This window comes from Pseudorasbora parva, chromosome 7 (genome assembly GCF_024679245.1).
Source record: "Pseudorasbora parva isolate DD20220531a chromosome 7, ASM2467924v1, whole genome shotgun sequence".
NCBI lineage: Eukaryota > Metazoa > Chordata > Actinopteri > Cypriniformes > Gobionidae > Pseudorasbora > Pseudorasbora parva.
This window is the reverse complement of record NC_090178.1, coordinates 27,665,057-27,683,058: the sequence shown is the minus strand read 5'-3', so window position 1 is coordinate 27,683,058 and position 18,002 is coordinate 27,665,057. Positions and strand designations below refer to the sequence as shown.

Sequence of the window (18,002 nt, the reverse complement as noted above, 5' to 3'; positions counted from 1 at the left end):
ATGGACTTACATAATGTGTTTATTCCTTTCCTGCTGTCTTCTACCACTGTGTTTACAGGTAAGTCACTAATGTATTCACTGTTATTTTTGTTTGTTTGTTTAAACAGAATTATATGATATGCCGAACGTTTTTTGCAGTGAGCAAAAATATACATTTTTGTTTTCTCGGATACAAATGCAGTGTAGTAGTAATAACTTAAATGAATAACTATATGGTAAAAATCTTTTGTGGAATGATTTTACCTCTCAGTATATTTGCAGAATCTGTCTTTAAAATCACTAATCAATAATCTTTTTTCTTTTCTTTTTTCTTTCCCTGCTTTATTTACTCTGAATATCTCTCCTCCCACTGATCTGAAAGTCATCATTTTAAATGCATTTGTCAAGATCACTTAAAGGGGGGGTGAAACACTCAGTTTCAGTCAATCTCATGTCAATCTTGAGTACCTATAGAGTAGTATTGCATCCTTCATATCTCCGAAAAGTCTTTAGTTTTATCATATTTATAAAAGAAATATGGGCTGTACCGAGTCTTTCCGGAAAAAAACGAGCGCCTGGAGGCGTATCGTGTGGGCGGAGCTAAAGAATGACAAGCACGCAAAGCGGTGACGTCCTCAAGCGTGGAGAAACCCATCTATCTCAGCTAATATAGATAATGATCCACAATCAAATCTGAGGCTGAAATAAATTGAACAGGAGAAACGGCAACATCAGGATGTCCGTCTCTGTGGTATGTACTGTATTTAGGGGCCTTTGTGTGTCTTTACGCGCAGTTTATGAGGACATGATTTGGTTTATGGACTATTGTATGTGACTAACGTTAGACCTTAGAGGTAGCAAGCAAAACGGTTTTGCACGTCAGAGTCAGTGTAACAGAACAACAATGGAGTAACCGTTAGCGCAATTGAATGACGAAGCACGCGACCGTATCGTTTACTGATGTTTACTCATGCGACGGTAGCCAATAGCAGAGACATTTGATGTTGATTTACTCACCGGCTGCTTCCAAGGACCGAACCTTTATCGCTGGGACCGCTCTGTCAAAAACACACTTCTTTGGTATGATTTGGTGAAGTCCTGTGACAGCAGTGACCGTGGAATCCACTTTGCGACGCGACTGAAGCGATGCCTTGAATCTTCCCGTCATTTCTGCGTTCAAATCGGTTCAAATGCAGCGCTGCCTTCCCGGAATGCTGTGCTGAAGCGTTGAAGTCGCTCGACGTCACCCATAGGAATAAAGTGGAGCGCGGCGCCACATAAGTGTTCACGGACGACTGGATCTGCACCTGAGAGACTGTTTACAGCGTGCATTTCCTCTCTCTCCCTCTAGTCACGCGCGCGCACCCTACCGGGAGAAGAGCCCGTACAGCCCATACAAGGACCTTCCGATCTATTTAACGTCAAGTAGACCCATACTCGAAAAAAACTCGCCGAAACTTGTGAGAAACCGGAAGGAGTATTTTTAACACAGAAATACTCCATCCAACGTCCAACATTAGTTTTTGAAACTTTGTCTATGTTTAGGATGGGAATCCAAGTCTTTAAAGGTGTAAAAAGCTCAGTATGCATGAAACAGCATTTCACCCCCCCTTTAATATCCTTTTGTATTTAAGAATCAATAAACATGTATGATTTGGTTGAGGGTTTTTTATGAGTTTATGACTCTTTTTTTACATTCCACAGAAACTCTAATCTTATATAAACACTTAATAAAATAAATGTATTGTTATTGTAAAGTTATTGTTGATGATAAATGCAAATTAGACGTGTACAGTATAATGAAAGCTGATTCTGCTAAATTTTTTCGGAACATTTTTCAGTTTTTAATTTTTTTTATTTTATGGTAAGCTGTTCCTGTCATGCTGACTTGAGACATTTCCTGTGTAGACAGACCAATCTTATAAATAAAACTTCCTTAAAATGAGCAAACATACATAATAATAATATTTCATATGATCAAAAGCCTCTCTCTCTCTCTCTCTCTCTCTCTCTCTCTCTCTCTCTCTCTCTCTCTCTCTCTCTCTCTCTCTCTCTCTCTCTCTCTCCCTCTCCCTCTCTCTCTCCCCCTCTCTCTCCCCCTCTCTCTCTCCCTCTCCCTCTCCCTCTCCAGTACTTCATGGACAGAAAGTTTTAACCCAACTTGAGGTCACTGTATACCAGAATCATGATGTCACACTGTTGTGCCAATACATCCATGGAAGCGCAAAGGACAACATTTCACAAGTACAGTGGACATGGCAAAATCAATCCAACACATATGAAATCCTGATCTTTAATATGAACCATGGCCTTTATCTGCATGACACATTTCTGAAAGACAGTCAGCTTTATTAAGAGTTCTCCTCTGAACTATGACGCCTCCGTCCTCATCAGAGATGTGAGGATCAGTGATCAGGTAGTTAACAGGTGTGACTACACAACCTTCCCTAGCGGCAGTTATAAAGGACAAACCACTCTGACAGTGTTAGAAGGTATGTGACAGTTCATTTAAATGTACTCAATTTAAAGAAGTTGTTTTAAGTAGAAGGTCTTGAACATTTGCCTGTTAGTATAAGTATTGTCATTTTTAGAGAAGATCTAAACATAATTTAGGGAGGAGCGAGGCCATCTAATCTTACATCAACAGCCAGAGTATAAACAGCTGCTTACCTCTCCTTAGTGTCAGATGTTTCCAAACTAGATACTATGAGGCGCCATGTAGGAATTAAATCAAACTTCGCTTATCAATACATACTTAACACACGTGCATATACACCTATACATTACTCGCATATACATGTATACTATTGGATGTTAAAAATACACGTGCACACTAATATGAAATCCATATTAATACATATATTGCTAGTAATGAATGCATACACACTTGTGAATTACTTGCATATACATATAAACTTCCATGCATATACACCTATAAACACTCGCATATACAAATAAACTTTCATGCATATACACCTATAAACACTCGCATATACATATAAACTTCCATGCATATACACCTATAAAAACTCATACATACATATAAACTTTCATGCATATACACCTATAAACACTCGCATATACATATAAACTTTCATGCATATACACCTATAAACACTCGCATATACACCTATAAACACTCGCATATACATATAAACTTTCATGCATATACACCTATAAACACTCGCATATACATATAAACTTTCATGCATATACACCTATAAACACTCGCATATACATATAAACTTTCATGCATATACACCTATAAACACTCGCATATAAACTTTCATGCATATACACCTATAAACACTCGCATATACATATAAACTTTCATGCATATACACCTATAAATACTCGCATATACATATAAACTTTCATGCATATACACCTATAAACACTCACATATACATATAAACTTTCATGCATATACACCTATAAACACTCACATATACATATAAACTTCCTGCACGCAGACACACCTATACTCACTCGCACATACATATAAACTCGATGCCCGCGTACACATCCATAAAACACTCGCGCATACATACAAAATAAAATGTGGATGCATGCTTTAGTTCGATCTCAAAATGGGCGGGCACAAAACGCCCCTTTCCTCTGATTGGTCAACCAAAGATCAAGCCGTGCCATTCTTATCTCCAGAACTCCGCTCCGCGCAATCTTCATTTATAGGCCTAGCGCTTCTTACAATACAGATTATTTCAAAGCAGCTTTACAGATAATATAAAAATTAATAGACATAGTTTTTTTGGCTTTACCAACAGCTCTAAGATAAAGTTTATCGAGCTATTAAAGTTCTTGATTGAATCACTTTCGTTGTAAAAATCATTAACTCAAGACGCTTAAATGATCTTTTTAACTGAAAGCAGAACAGAAACAGAAATGTTTAATCCGCTCTTGCCGTTCATTTACATGTTTTAGAAACTATGAATTAACACATTGAAAAATAAAGCCAGAGATGAATATATATTTCGATATTTATTGCCACCAATTAGCGTCATATATTAATTAGTCAAACAAGGCTACCTTTTTAAAATAGCTATATCTTATTAAATATAGGCATGCCATCTTTTAATTTAAAATCTTAAATTTATTCAATACAGTTAGAGTTTGAAACTATATTGTTTCAGCCCAATCTCCTGCGCTGCAAAGGTGGCAATGCAGCATCTGAAGTTGCTTATAGATGTATTTGCACAATTTAATGCTGAGAGAGTTCTGTACATTCACACAGGAGAGCAAATATATAACCTAATGCAATGACATTAGTTTTATGTTTTATACAAAATGCTTAATACAGAAATATGAAATAGAATTACAAGATGAAACAAATATTAAATATTGCCAGTAGGTGGTAGTAGGTAGTCATTTTGTTCAGTTGATTCGCTCGAACCGATGATTCATTCAATAAAACAAAGGCTGTATGGCTGGTGAGTCACTCAACCGATTTGTTCAAAGACTCGGATTCATTCACGAATTAACTAGCTTACTCTGTGCGCCTTATGTTGCGAGTCGCACAATGATCTGGTTTGCTTTAGAAATTTAGCTGGCAGAAAAAAATAAAGCATTGTTTTTATTGGACTGCTGATCACTTCACTGCAACATTCTCTCTTTTATTAGTCTGGCTGTTTGATGAAAACAAGATTAAATGTAGTTGCACTAAACTCTGTTAATAATCTGTACAAGGATATATTCTGTTGCGCAATGCGCGGAGAACTGAAGGCGCGGCTTGATCTTTGGTTGACCAATCAGCGGAAAGGGGCGTTTTGTTCCCGCCCATGTTGAGATCGAATATTCAAGCTGTTTATCCATTTATTTATTTATTTTTTTCCATTTGGCGGATTAGAACAGAGTGTGATTAAAACAAAAATAAAAATATGAGGGGGAAAAACGACTCAAGGTTTGTTTATTTATTCTCATAGGGAGGGTTGAATATATGATAAAGGAATGCTTTCTTAGTTTTTCCGTTTGGAAGACAAAAAGGAAAAAACAAATTATCTGAAGGTACACGGACCGCCAAGTAAGCACGTTTCGCAAAATTCTATTGCTTCAGTTGTAGCACGATCCCTCTCCATGATTGCAAAGTTGTAAATGCCGTAAATATAGGCAGGTTACTTCCGTGTACACACAAATGACTTCCTTTTACACTGAAATGACTTCCTTTTACACTGAACTGACTTCCGTTTACACTGAAATGACTTCCGTTTGCACTGAAATGACTTCCGTTTGCACTGAAAAGTTCACGCACAACCACATATGAAATCACTCGCACATCCACATATGAAATCACTCGCATATACATATATACACAACTTAAGCATGCATCCACGTTTAATTTTGTATGTATGCGCGTTTTATGGATGTGTATGCGCGCATCGAGTTTATATGTATGTGTGAGTGTTTATAGGTGTATATGCATGGAAGTTTATATGTATATGCGAGTGTTTATAGGTGTATATGCATGGAAGTTTATATGTATATGCGAGTGTTTATAGGTGTATATGCATGGAAGTTTATATGTATATGCGAGTGTTTATAGGTGTATATGCATGAAAGTTTATATGTATATGCGAGTGTTTATAGGTGTATATGCATGAAAGTTTATATGTATATGCGAGTATTTATAGGTGTATATGCATGGAAGTTTATATGTATATGCGAGTGTTTATAGGTGTATATGCATGAAAGTTTATATGTATATGCGAGTGTTTATAGGTGTATATGCATGAAAGTTTATATGTATATGCATGAAAGTTTATATGTATATGCGAGTATTTATAGGTGTATATGCATGGAAGTTTATATGTATATGCGAGTATTTATAGGTGTATATGCATGGAAGTTTATATGTATATGCGAGTGTTTATAGGTGTATATGCATGGAAGTTTATATGTATATGCGAGTGTTTATAGGTGTATATGCATGAAAGTTTATATGTATATGCGAGTGTTTATAGGTGTATATGCATGAAAGTTTATATGTATATGCGAGTGTTTATAGGTGTATATGCATGGAAGTTTATATGTATATGCGAGTGTTTATAGGTGTATATGCATGGAAGTTTATATGTATATGCGAGTATTTATAGGTCTATGTGTGCGTCAAGTTTATATGTATATGCAAGTTATTCACAAGTGTGTATGCATTCATTATTAACATTATATGTATTGGTATGGATTTCATATTAGTGTGCACGTGTATTTCATATATGTATTTTGAACATCCAATAGTAGGCTATACATGTATATGCGAGTAATGTATAGGTGTATATGCACGTGTGTTATGTATGTATTGATAAGCGAAGTTTGATTTAAATCCTACGTGGCGCCTCATAATATACCTTGCCCCACATAATCCTTTAGTCACTGGGATGGGGGTATCACAGCTCGAGTTGAAGCTGCTTTGTCGAGCCCCTCATCGTAGACAAGCCAAATTAGCTTAACCTAAATATCTTAAAGGGGGGTAAAACACTGAGTTTCAGTTAATCTCATGTCAATCTTGAGTACCTATAGAGTAGTATTGCATCCTTCATTTCGTTTTATTATATTTATAAAGAAAGATAGGCTGTACCGAGTTTTTCCGGAAAAAAACTGCGGAAGGAGGCGTATCGTGTGTGGCAGAACTGAAAAGTCTGGATGCCACTTGGTTACTTTCACTTTCGTTGCACGAAAGGTGTGCGTATTAATTAAGGACGGATGTGAGTATAACGCCCGTTTCACACATACTCCGTCTGCAGTGCGTGTGCGTTGCGTATTTTTTTCCGTACCCATGTTAACAGATGACAGCGTTCACACTGCACGCGGATGCAGTCCGTCAGTCCGTTCCAGGAGCGTTGCACTGCATGAAAACCCTGGAATACGGGATTATCCGGGCATGGTAAACTCCTGTGTAATTTGAGGTTTACCGGACGTATGTGGGAAAAAGCGGATCAGAGTAACACGGAACAGTATATTTCAAGATACACCCGGAAACCTCACATATGCGGACATATACAGGCATCCGTGAAATTTCACGGAAATATACAGCTGAAACACTGCTGGGTGCTAGGACTGGTGACTGTTAGGTGTGAAGAAGGCCTTTCATATGTTAATGACACTAAGGTGCTGGATGTTCTCAGAGGGAGGGGTGGCAGGGGAGGACTTCAGGACTGAGAATTATGACTCTTAATCAAAGTTTTTATAAAAACACTACAAAATAAACACCCCGAACATATAGTCACAAAAACAGAGTATTAAAATTAAGGAATTGAATGGAACAAATAAAGGAAAATTAACCAACCATTTTAGAACAACCCACATTTATTGTGAAGTTTTACAAAATGCAGTTAATAACATTTAATAAAAAGGAATGTACATTAATATGAAATAATGAAAACATGGCTTTAAAAACACACAAAAAAAAAACAAAACAGATATGCTCAAAATAAAATTAAAGGAATAAAAAGAAGGTCGTTGGAAATCGCATGGGGCTAAATCTCAAACATTGTGCGAATGGGAATCATGACTGATACCTTTTCTTTTGTTTGACTTAACTGCACAATGTATGTACTTAGTACACATCTCCCTGCAATACGTTCCACAGGTAGGAACGCTGCTGCACAATCAGTCTGTGTCCCATACCTCCACAGGGTTCCCAAAGAAACATCTGTCTGGATGAGGGTGCAACCACGAAACCTTTGCAACAACATGGCGTATAGTACGTGTGTTAGTTTTTAACACTGATTATAAGAAATCTCTTAATGACTCCAGCACGCAGCTCTGCATTTGGGTCGAGGACTGGTTCGTCCAAGAATTTGTATTTCTCTCCACGCCTCTCTTTTTAAAAAACCCAGGTCTTTTTTTACCAAGGTCTCTAATGACTGAGTTACTTTCTAGTAACAATAGGTTAGTTTGGGGTACAGATATTCCTTGCCATTGAAGCTTATCATCTTTTTGGACAGACAGCATATTCAGTGAAGTTGTCGTACTGGTATTGCAACAAAATTTTAGTTGGCTGTAGGGTCAACAATGTTGGCAGATCAATATTATAGTTTATAGAATTAAATAAGACCTAATTAATTTATTTTATTTGTATATTTAGTTGAATACCGTTGATCATAAATTTAGTGTCCCCAACTGAGTAAGCCAAAGGCCACAGTGGCAAACCCAGGAGACACCAATCAACACTGAGAATATTTCCAATGAGCCATCATTTGTCTGAGGCATAGCAGCAGTGCAGTGATGGCATTGTCTGAAATGTTGAACAATGCTTGCCAGGTTAAAAGCATTATTGCTAATAGCTTTACAAGTAATAAAGCAGAGCTGTCTCTATTGTCATTAACTTCTTCAGGTGTGTCATCTTTAAAATCCAAATGTTCACTGTGCTGACCATCTGTAAAGACGTGTTGCTCTTCATGGTCACTGTCATCATCTGAAGACGTTTCACTGAGCTCCAAGGAAAGCCTGAGCAGCTCATTGCGGTCTTCTTAAAAAAAAAGACATTTGTTAGAGTTTTTTTTTTTTAGAAAAAATTAATAGAAGTGTAACAATACACATCTGTCTGTGTGCATCAATTTAAATGTAAGGAGCCTTGCCTTCAGTGATGGATAAATCAAGAAGATCTGCCGAATCGTGGTTCTCATGTAAATGCTTGGTTTCTTCAAATATGCAGAAATCAACTTGCTCTTGGTCTCCAATGTCCTCTGTAACAATTAAAGAACAATACAACGATTTTAGCTACACACAAATTTACATAAGCTAAATACAAAGATTTAGTTTAAACAGTGAAACATCACAACACCAATTGATTACTGGCTGGAGCTATGCATTTGTCTAGCATTATCTTAAAGTTATCAGCTTTTTACTAAAATCCCTTAGAATCACATATCATGCACTTTACAGTACAGCATGTGTACAGGTCATGATGGGCCATAGAAATGTTAATGGACCATTCGTAATAGTTTATCCAAAGATCTTTAGTTATTGTTATGAATGGCCCATCATGATTTAAATGTTCAGCAAATACAGCTATGACCAAATTTGTAATAAATAAAAGTTACAATGTATTAACAAGACTTATGCCTATACTGGAAAAAACAAGCAAATCACTATTGTTTCAACTCTAACCAAAGCAGATCATAAACATCAGTCGACATCAGTAAATATATAAACCAAATGCTGATGATCACTATCTTATTTTACTTGTCATTTGGTTTTACATTAAAAAAAAAATGTTCAGTAACTTACCAAAATGAATACCAGCATCATCCCAGTCCACAGGTCTCATTTCGGCTGGATGAAGTTCATCACATGCACTCACTTCCAGCTCTGTGTTGTGATTTGTCTCAGCTGTAATCGCTCCATTGTGAAAAAACAACTTTTTTTTGTGAAGATAAAAATATGCATGTGAAACATTCTCGTTGCAGTGGTGGCAAAACCGCCGAGCTCTCTTTCTCGTATTATTATCAACAGGTGGTTGTCCTTCCATGTTGATAGATAATTATGTCCGGCATTATATTTTTTCACCAAATTAAAGATACACCTGCGACGCGTCATACCGAGGGCGTGGTTTGAGTGGGGATTAGCAAGCAAACAACACGCGCCAAAGAGGGGGCGTTTGAGGTTTGAAATCAACCACTCACAATAAAGGTGGGGACGGAGGCGCACCCAATAGTAGTGTATTGTTTCATGCGCGCGAAAGTTGAAACCTCCGCATTGTTTCCGGAAGTACAGAGAACGGATAGTTGTTTTTTTGTGGTGTTTGGTTGAGATTTGGAATCGATCATTTTCGACAGATTTAATATGGAGAGTAAAAGGAACCTTAGTTTTTCTACTCCACTGAACAAAGGAGGACAAGCAGCCTCAAGCTCAAGCCCAGTTACTGTGAATGCCTTGATGAAGCAGCTGATCTCCGGCCAGAATGCTATATCTCGTCAGCTTAACGTTACTACTTTAATATCTGCACAGCATGAACGGGCTGATCTTCTCCAAGAGGCTCTCCATCGTCTTTATTCTCTCGAGCAAAAGTATAAGCAGCACGGACTAACTTACAGGAAGAGCCTAACAACATTGTGAAAAGATTTAAAAGGGCACGTAACGTGAGGTAAGTTCAGTTATTGTTATATAATGTGCCTGTAAACCAAAGTTGGCTTACAATTAACGTTAGCCTAATAACGTTATGTGTTTTGTCTCCAGCGGTTACTTTGATGGCCATCTTATTCAAACTTGAAAATATTGTGGTTCTTGCAGATTGTGAATCCGTTTAAACGCATTTTAATTTCAAACTTTACAGGAATCTGTAAGGTGCCTTTGTGTGAAACCCAATTCAGAGAACAGCCCACACAAATACGATCCACAAACTGGGTAAGACTGCTTATTCTATACTGTAAATGTTAGGTTAACCTACTTCTAACGTCATGTGGATTTGAAATGCCAAAACTGAATTTCATTAATTATAACTGCAACTTTTCCCCCCAGAATAGTCATCACACAACCTCGCTTTGACCATTTTCCTTTGAAGAATTAAGGACAACTTTTACAGATGTTGACCCTGAATGTGTAAAAGGCAAGGGGGTAATCTAGCGCTCGGAAAGCGTTCCACCCCTAGGGGCTGCCATTGCTAACCAAGCCATCACCTGCTGTTAGCATCCCATTGACTCCCATTCATTTTTGAGTCACTTTGACAGTGAATAACTTTACATCTGAGGCGTTTAAAGACTCCATTTGTCCATTGTTTATTTCTAAAGAAACACAACAATGTATAAAAGGCTCCATTACCTTGTATCTTACACTATCGCCCCGCAGAAGCTGTTTTTGTAAAAATAGGCTAACGATTGCGTCATAACCAACGCGACCCTGTCGCACAGTTGAGAAATTACCGTATAGACCTGAGGAGACGCTCGTAGGCAATCTTTTGCTGTCTATGAGACAGTCGGGGGGACGTGGAGACATGTCCTGGAGACTAGTCTGATAAAGTCAAGGGGGAAGAATGGGGAGAAGCCCATAGTGAGCCAAAAGCAACGGGAGAAAATATTTAAACAACGTGATTCAGCTTTCGCTTTCCACATCTACTAGAAGACTCACAGCTGTCAGACAGGAGGCTCACGTCACATCTACGTCGTCAAGCTCAGTCTGAGCCTGCGCAGTTCGCTCAGCCATCAGGAAGTGAGTGCTCCTATACTGACATCACTTAACACCGTAGAAGGCAATGGGATCCCTCCGTCCATTTCTTTTACTGTCTATGGTAAAAGGTAATCTTAAAGATTGTATTATTTTTTAAAGTCATTTTATATTCATATTTACCATGTGCTTTGTTTTGCTTACTTTTATTGGTATTACAATTATTCATGATTTATTTAGCAGGTTGCAAGACATATTGAGACACCACGGAGGAAGTAGTCTTTAGCTCAGCCTGAAAACGCCCAAAAAAAGACACACTATGAAGAACATGGCAAAGAACCGTCAAAGAAAGTGAAGGGTAAGTTAAGAAACTTGCTAAGCATTTATTTTCTCTTTAGGAGATATGATTTTGTCAATATTGTAATTAAACTTATACATTAAACCCAAAACTTTGATCAAATCTGAGTGTGACATAACCATACTCATTAGTGAATAATGCAAATTGCATGTAAACTGGAGTGAAGAGTTCTGCTCATGTCATGTGAGCACCTTCCTGCGATTAAGACCGTACTCTTAGAATACATAGTTGCATTATTGTTGCACATGTAAACAGTCTGTGTTTTAGTGGTTAAATTACTGTCATGTTTTGCAGTTCCTGGAGACCAGGTCCAGGGTTGTACAAGCTAACGCAGAAAGAGACCTGTGAGAGAACGCAACAATAGAGCAGGGGCCTGTACCATGAAGCTGGTTTAGCTGGCTAGCCTGATTTGTTTAAGCTTAGTTTGTGCCAATCCTGGGTTTTAGGTACCATTAAAGTGGTTTGGCTTTTAGCTGTGTTCATCGCCATAGTAACTTATGCTCCACGGCTAACCTGCTCCAGGGCAGGTTATGTTCTGGATTAGAGATCTCAAACTGAAATTGGGCCAATCAGCTGTGAGAAAAGTGACACACCTCTGATGCAGTAAAGCCACTCCCCCTGTTTCTGCTCCAAATTAAAGGTCATTACATAGCAAATGGTTTTAAAGACTAAAGCGTCTTGCTTTTAACAATGCTTATTTATAATAATATTAATTTTGAATGATTTACTTATAATTTATGTAATTATTATACCTTAAATCAATTACACATTTATCATTTTAGTTAATCAATCATTAATAGGCACTTTGTTAAAATTAATACATAAGTCATATAAATAACATCACCTGCATAAAGTCATATGGACAAAGTTTTAAAATCAATAAATAAAAATAGCCTATAAAAAAAAGATGCTCACTGAGCTTAAATGTTTTATTTTCTCTATATCAACTAAACTAACTTCATAACTTTTACTTGCATTGACGTATACAATTTTTTCTTAAAGTTGTCCTCTTTCATAAACAGCTTTTCTTCTTGCTGTGTATTTTTTTTATTTTTTATTCTTAATATTTTTCAATCATGCAATATTCTGCAGAAGAGAGAAATTAATCTCACTGATTGTCTCGCGAGAAGTGAATCTCAGTTCCACAGCGTGTGATTGGCTGTTCACTGCTGATGTCACAGCTAAACTCCTGAAGTCAGGATCAAAGCCTGAGTTGACAAAGAAAGCTGATGATCAGCATCATGGGACCAACAAAGCCTTAATACAATGGTTTGGTTTTGTCAACTCGAAACTAATCCTTTAACCCTGAGTTTGTTAAACTACCATCATGGTACAGGCCCCTGATGTCTGATGAAGATGATGTTGTTGATGGAAGGCCAGTGTGGATGGTGAGGTCTCCACCAAACAGAACCACGGTTGTCTGCGCTCTGCCAAGTGCTACGAACCAGACTAGAGGCTGACCCATGCTACACGTCACATCACCAGTGCATCATTATAATGTATTTTTACAATGCTCTTTGGAAATGTTTCCACTTATATATATTGTTTACTTAGAACATATATTATATGCATATTTTTTCTTTTATTCCTTTACATCGCCGTCCTTTAAATAGAATTTGCTCACTCCCCCCCCCCCCCCCCCATTCATTTTATAATATGTTTACAATGCTCTTTGGGAGTTTTTTTTTTTTTTCACTTATTTTTATTGTTTACTTAGAACATCTATGTATATTATATAACCTTTTTTTTATAACATTCTGGTTCTAATTTTATCTTTAAATTTTTGCATTGTCTCATTTTATAATGTTACATTTTAGATACACTGTGTATTTATTTCTTTATGTCACCAACTTTTAAGTATGTTGTGTTAATTTTATTTTTCATGCCTTTTTTACCCTTTCATTTTAACTTATGTTTATTTTATATAGTTATATTGTTTATTTGTTCCTTTTAAATGCCTTTATTTTTGTATTTTTTGTTCTTTACATTTTCATCCCTTTTAAATACATTTTGTTCACTTGTTTTTGTTTCTCCATTCTATTCTTTTGCTTGTTTAAAATGCTCTTGATAATGTTTTATGTACCTTAATAAATATTCCATATTTTCCTAAATTGTTTTTTGTGTGTATTTTTCCTTTGGGGGGAGAGGGGGGTGGGGTTTATGGTGTATGAGCAGTATCTGCATAGCTGACCTATAACCAATCAAATCACTAAGCTATAAGGCCTTGGGTGGGCTAAGTTTTAAAAGTAACCAATAAAATCACTTTACTGGGTTTCCAATGTGCCCTGTCCTCCAATAGCAGTTTGGGTTTTGGGAGTGGTTTTAAAAGAACAACCAATCCAGTTTGAGTTAAAGGGCCAATAAGGGGATGGGAGGCAAAGCTGCTCAGAGGTGTGAAAATGTCTCCTGAAAAAACCTGATGGGATTACTTGCCATGGCAACAAATGGCTGTAGCATGGAAGTATACGGCCACAACATACATCCGATTTGGTATCATTCCGGATGTATACGGATATATACAGATCCATGGAATTTGACCTATCCGGCCAGTATACTCCCGGATTCTTCCGAATTTCAGCAGTGTATACAGGAGTATACGGGTCCGGATACACCTTTTTTCATGCAGTGTTGCGTCTGCAGCAGTGCACGGATCGTTTTCGTACCGAGTCTATTTTTTGCTGCGCTGCGCTGCGTTGCTGCATTAAAGTGATAGAACATTGTTCGCATTAAAATAAACATGTACTGACGCGAAAATCTAGTAATTTCAACACGGATGCATATCATTTAAAATATACTTTTGTTTCAAAGTCAACACATGGCTTTTTTTCTCAAGTAAAGCAACAAAACGACACCTTACCTGGCATTGAGGTAAAAAAAAATGTGCCATAATGGATAGCACTCGTACTTTCTTGGAGGTGAAATGCAAAGTTCTTTTTGACCTGCAGGATTTCTTTTAAAAGGGTGTAAAAACGAAAGTAAAGACTAGAGTCGGCTGTTTTTGAATATACTATTCTAAGTTTCTAATTTAAAATGTTTATGATTTTAGGCTATAACCTATGTTTAAATGTTTTGCCTTTTGTGTGAGCTAAATCTAAAGTATATTTATATATAAATATGAATTAATGAATTGAAAAAATGTTGTTTAAATGTAGTAGGCTATGTAACCTGACTTCTATTAAAGAGTAAACAAAGAGGATTGGAATTCTGACGAGGCATGTTCAGTAAAAACTTTTGGATTTTAAAAAATAATGAATAAATGCTGTGTTTGTGGTGTGCAACAGCGGATCAGTTGCGGACTGCAAACGCAGCATATGTGAAAACACTACAGGGTGTGGGGCTCCTGCAACGCATACGCAACGCAACACGCACTGCACACGCACTGCAGACGGAGTATGTGTGAAACGGGCGTAAGGGTGAAGCGCACATACCGGAAGGGGGGGGGAAGAGACGTCACAACAAGTGAAGACAGTTGAGTTGCGAGTGGTGGGAGAGAAGTGGAGTGCGTTACCGTGGGGAATGTGGCTCGTGTTCCTGTCGGCCTGTCATTTCCAGATCTGCTCTACCGTGCTTGTGAACGAGCGCAAAGTTACCTTCACGTTATAAGCATCGCTAAGCCATCCAAAGGGAAAAGTTGGTCGTAACCAGGATCATCGTTGAGTCCACTACGGTCCCTAGACACTCTTCGAAAGCCCTGTGATCAGCTGCACTTGGGTCAGTGACTAAAAAACTTTTCATTTCCCCAAACAATCAAGCACAGACACGCTCTCTCTCCGACACACACACACGCACACATACACGCACCCAATCACAGACGCGCTCACTCTCCGACACACACACGCACACACGTACGCACACGATTCCAAACATATACAGACTGATCGAGTTTATTGTTTGTATTCATTTTGTTTTGATTTTATTTGCTTTCTATGACCTTCTTCTTCGTTAGTGTTGTTTTCAAGGACAAATTGGGGTTTAAAACGGACATGTGAATTTATGGCATGTTAATGAACTGTGACATATCTGCACCGATTGAAATACAAACCACGAACAAAAAGAATAAGTAGCGGTGTCTGAAATTGTTCTTCTGGTCTTTCTGTTTAGGTGTTGTATTGTTTATATCTATCAAACTAAGTTTGATGTTTGTGTTTGTTGGGTTTAAACCCATTTAAGTAAAAACGTGAAAAACAAAACAAAAGACTGATTATTTTGAGGTTATTGTACGTAACGGGTGGTTATTAAAAAAACTATCCCGGGTTTTTGTTGGCAGGCCTATACCTGCCTGGCGCCCGAATAAGGTTGATTTAAAAAACAAAAAAACAATTTATTGAATACTGAATTATGAATTGTAGTTTGGGGGTCACCACCGTTACAGAGTGGCGCCCGAACAGGGACGTGAACTGTGAAAATTAAATTGAAATTCATGAATTCTGAAGAAACTTTAATTGAAAATCATGAATTATGAACTGTGAAACTTAAATTGAAAATCATGAATTCTGAAGAAACTTTAATTGAAAATCATGAATTATGAACTGTGAAACTTGAACTGAATCATCATTTGAACTTTGGTTGAAAAGAGAATAAAGGGAATTGTTTTTTTTTAAATACCAATAATACATCACTGAGATTATATTTGAACTGAACTACTGCTCTTTGTTGTGATTTATGTCTTTTGATTTCATTGTTTGAAAAAAAAAAAAAAAACCTGCGTCTGGTGATTTGGGATTTGTCATTTAATTCTCATTTGGGGGGAAAATGTATTATGAGGATTTGGAGATGTAGAATGATATGACATAAGTCCCCATATGACTGAATTGTATTGTGACTGAACTGTAATCCTTGTTATATCAATTTTTTTTTTTTTTTTTGGTGAAACAAGTGTGTGAGCAAATTGGCAAGTGGTTAACTTCTGAATAACTTACTTAAGGGTAAATTCAAAAAGGTTGTTGGAACTGTTTACTTAACCTTGTAGTACTATTTTGTTTTGTTTTTTGTTATTGTTGTTGAACTTTGTAGTTTGTTATTTTGCCCCAGTTTACAGTTTTTTTTTTCCCCCTTTAAAAGGAAAAACACAGACCCAAGTACACATTTACTGATTTTTTTATTTTATTTGTACACATAGTTCACCCTTCCATCAACATGACTTCCACACCTTCCCCATCTCCATCCATTTGTGTGGATATTGATGTCCCTGAAGTGGAAACTCCCATGTGGACCTCAACAGCCCCCATCACCGCCCCTTTCCATTTCACCCCTATTATGCCCCATACTGGCCCCACTGGAACCAGTGTGCGGTTTGTCACGTCCCCCCCGACTGTTAGCACTCCAGTACAAACCCTCACTTGGAAACCTCCCAGCGCAGACCCTATGCAGCTTTGCTCATCCCATGAAGATTCTCCACCATCTTCTGTGGGACAACAGGATTTGCAGGATTTGTCTGGTGAACTACCCACACCTGGCAGAGGAATACAACAACTTACCCACCAAGTAAAAGGAGATTTGGACTCCTTAAAGGAATCTAGCCAAAAACAGGAGAGTGCAATTATTCAACTTACCCAGGAGGTAAAGGACAAGTCTTCTCAACTTACAACAAATCTTTCCAGTGTGGTAACTAAGATGGCAGAGAACCAGCAACAGTTACTCAAGTGCATCTCAAAAAACAAACAACAGGTGGAAAGCGAGATGGATCAATGGACCAAAGCTACCAAACTAATGATTGCTGATGAACTGACAAATGTGAAGACTGCCCTTGTATCTGAGGTACGTTTCCTGGTAGAACAGCTTCAGGTTGAAATTCAAAATGATCTTAAAGTCATGCGCAAGAACCTGCAGACTAGTCAAGATGAACTCTACAAAGAACTTCATCAATGTAAAAAGCAAATGGCAGAGCTTAGCACTAACACACAACAAATCCAGTCAGACCTGACAAAACAATTTAAAACTGAAAGAAAAGAGATGACGGATCAACCAAAAGAGGTACCCTTATCCACCCCAGTTTCCTTTTCAATACCACCCAGTCCAGAAGTTCACACCACCACATCTTCCACTGCTACGGTAGCAAAAAGTGATCATCTTCGACTAACATTCCCTACATTTGGAAGGCCATCCGATGATGCAGATCCTTTAAGTTATTTAACTCGATGTCAGGATTTTTTGGCATTACATCCTTTGTCAGATGGGGATCTTCTGGCTACTTTTCGCACCGTCTTACACGGAACTGCACGTGACTGGTGGGAAGTCGCTCGCGCTTCCATTTTGTCCTGGACTGAATTCGAAGCAGCTTTCCTCTCCGCTTTTCTGTCAGAGGATTATGAGGATGAGTTGGCAGAGCGAGTCAGGACTAGGACTCAAGGAGAACGAGAACCCATCCGAGATTTTGCTTTCTCCTACCGAGCATTGTGTAAAAGATGGAAGAGCACACTAACAGAAGGTGAAATTGTAAAAATGATTTTAAAAAATATTAAACCTCACCTTGCCAGTCAACTCCGCAGTCGTGTGTCTACAGTGGAAGAATTGGTGAAGTTGGGTCATCAATTTGAAAAGGACTTTGAGC

At 37.7% G+C, this 18,002-nt stretch overlaps 1 protein-coding gene across 1 annotated transcript in view; it reads left to right on the top strand.

Moving 5' to 3' along the window:
• Positions 1 to 18,002, top strand: part of LOC137083924 (uncharacterized) — a 32,423-nt gene continuing 14,421 nt past the window's right edge. Inside the window, exons 1-3 of the mRNA XM_067449861.1 lie at positions 1 to 58; positions 2,111 to 2,223; positions 2,318 to 2,471. Of these exons, the coding sequence (XP_067305962.1) occupies positions 1 to 58; positions 2,111 to 2,223; positions 2,318 to 2,471 (325 nt within the window). The remainder of the gene's footprint in view (positions 59 to 2,110; positions 2,224 to 2,317; positions 2,472 to 18,002) is intronic.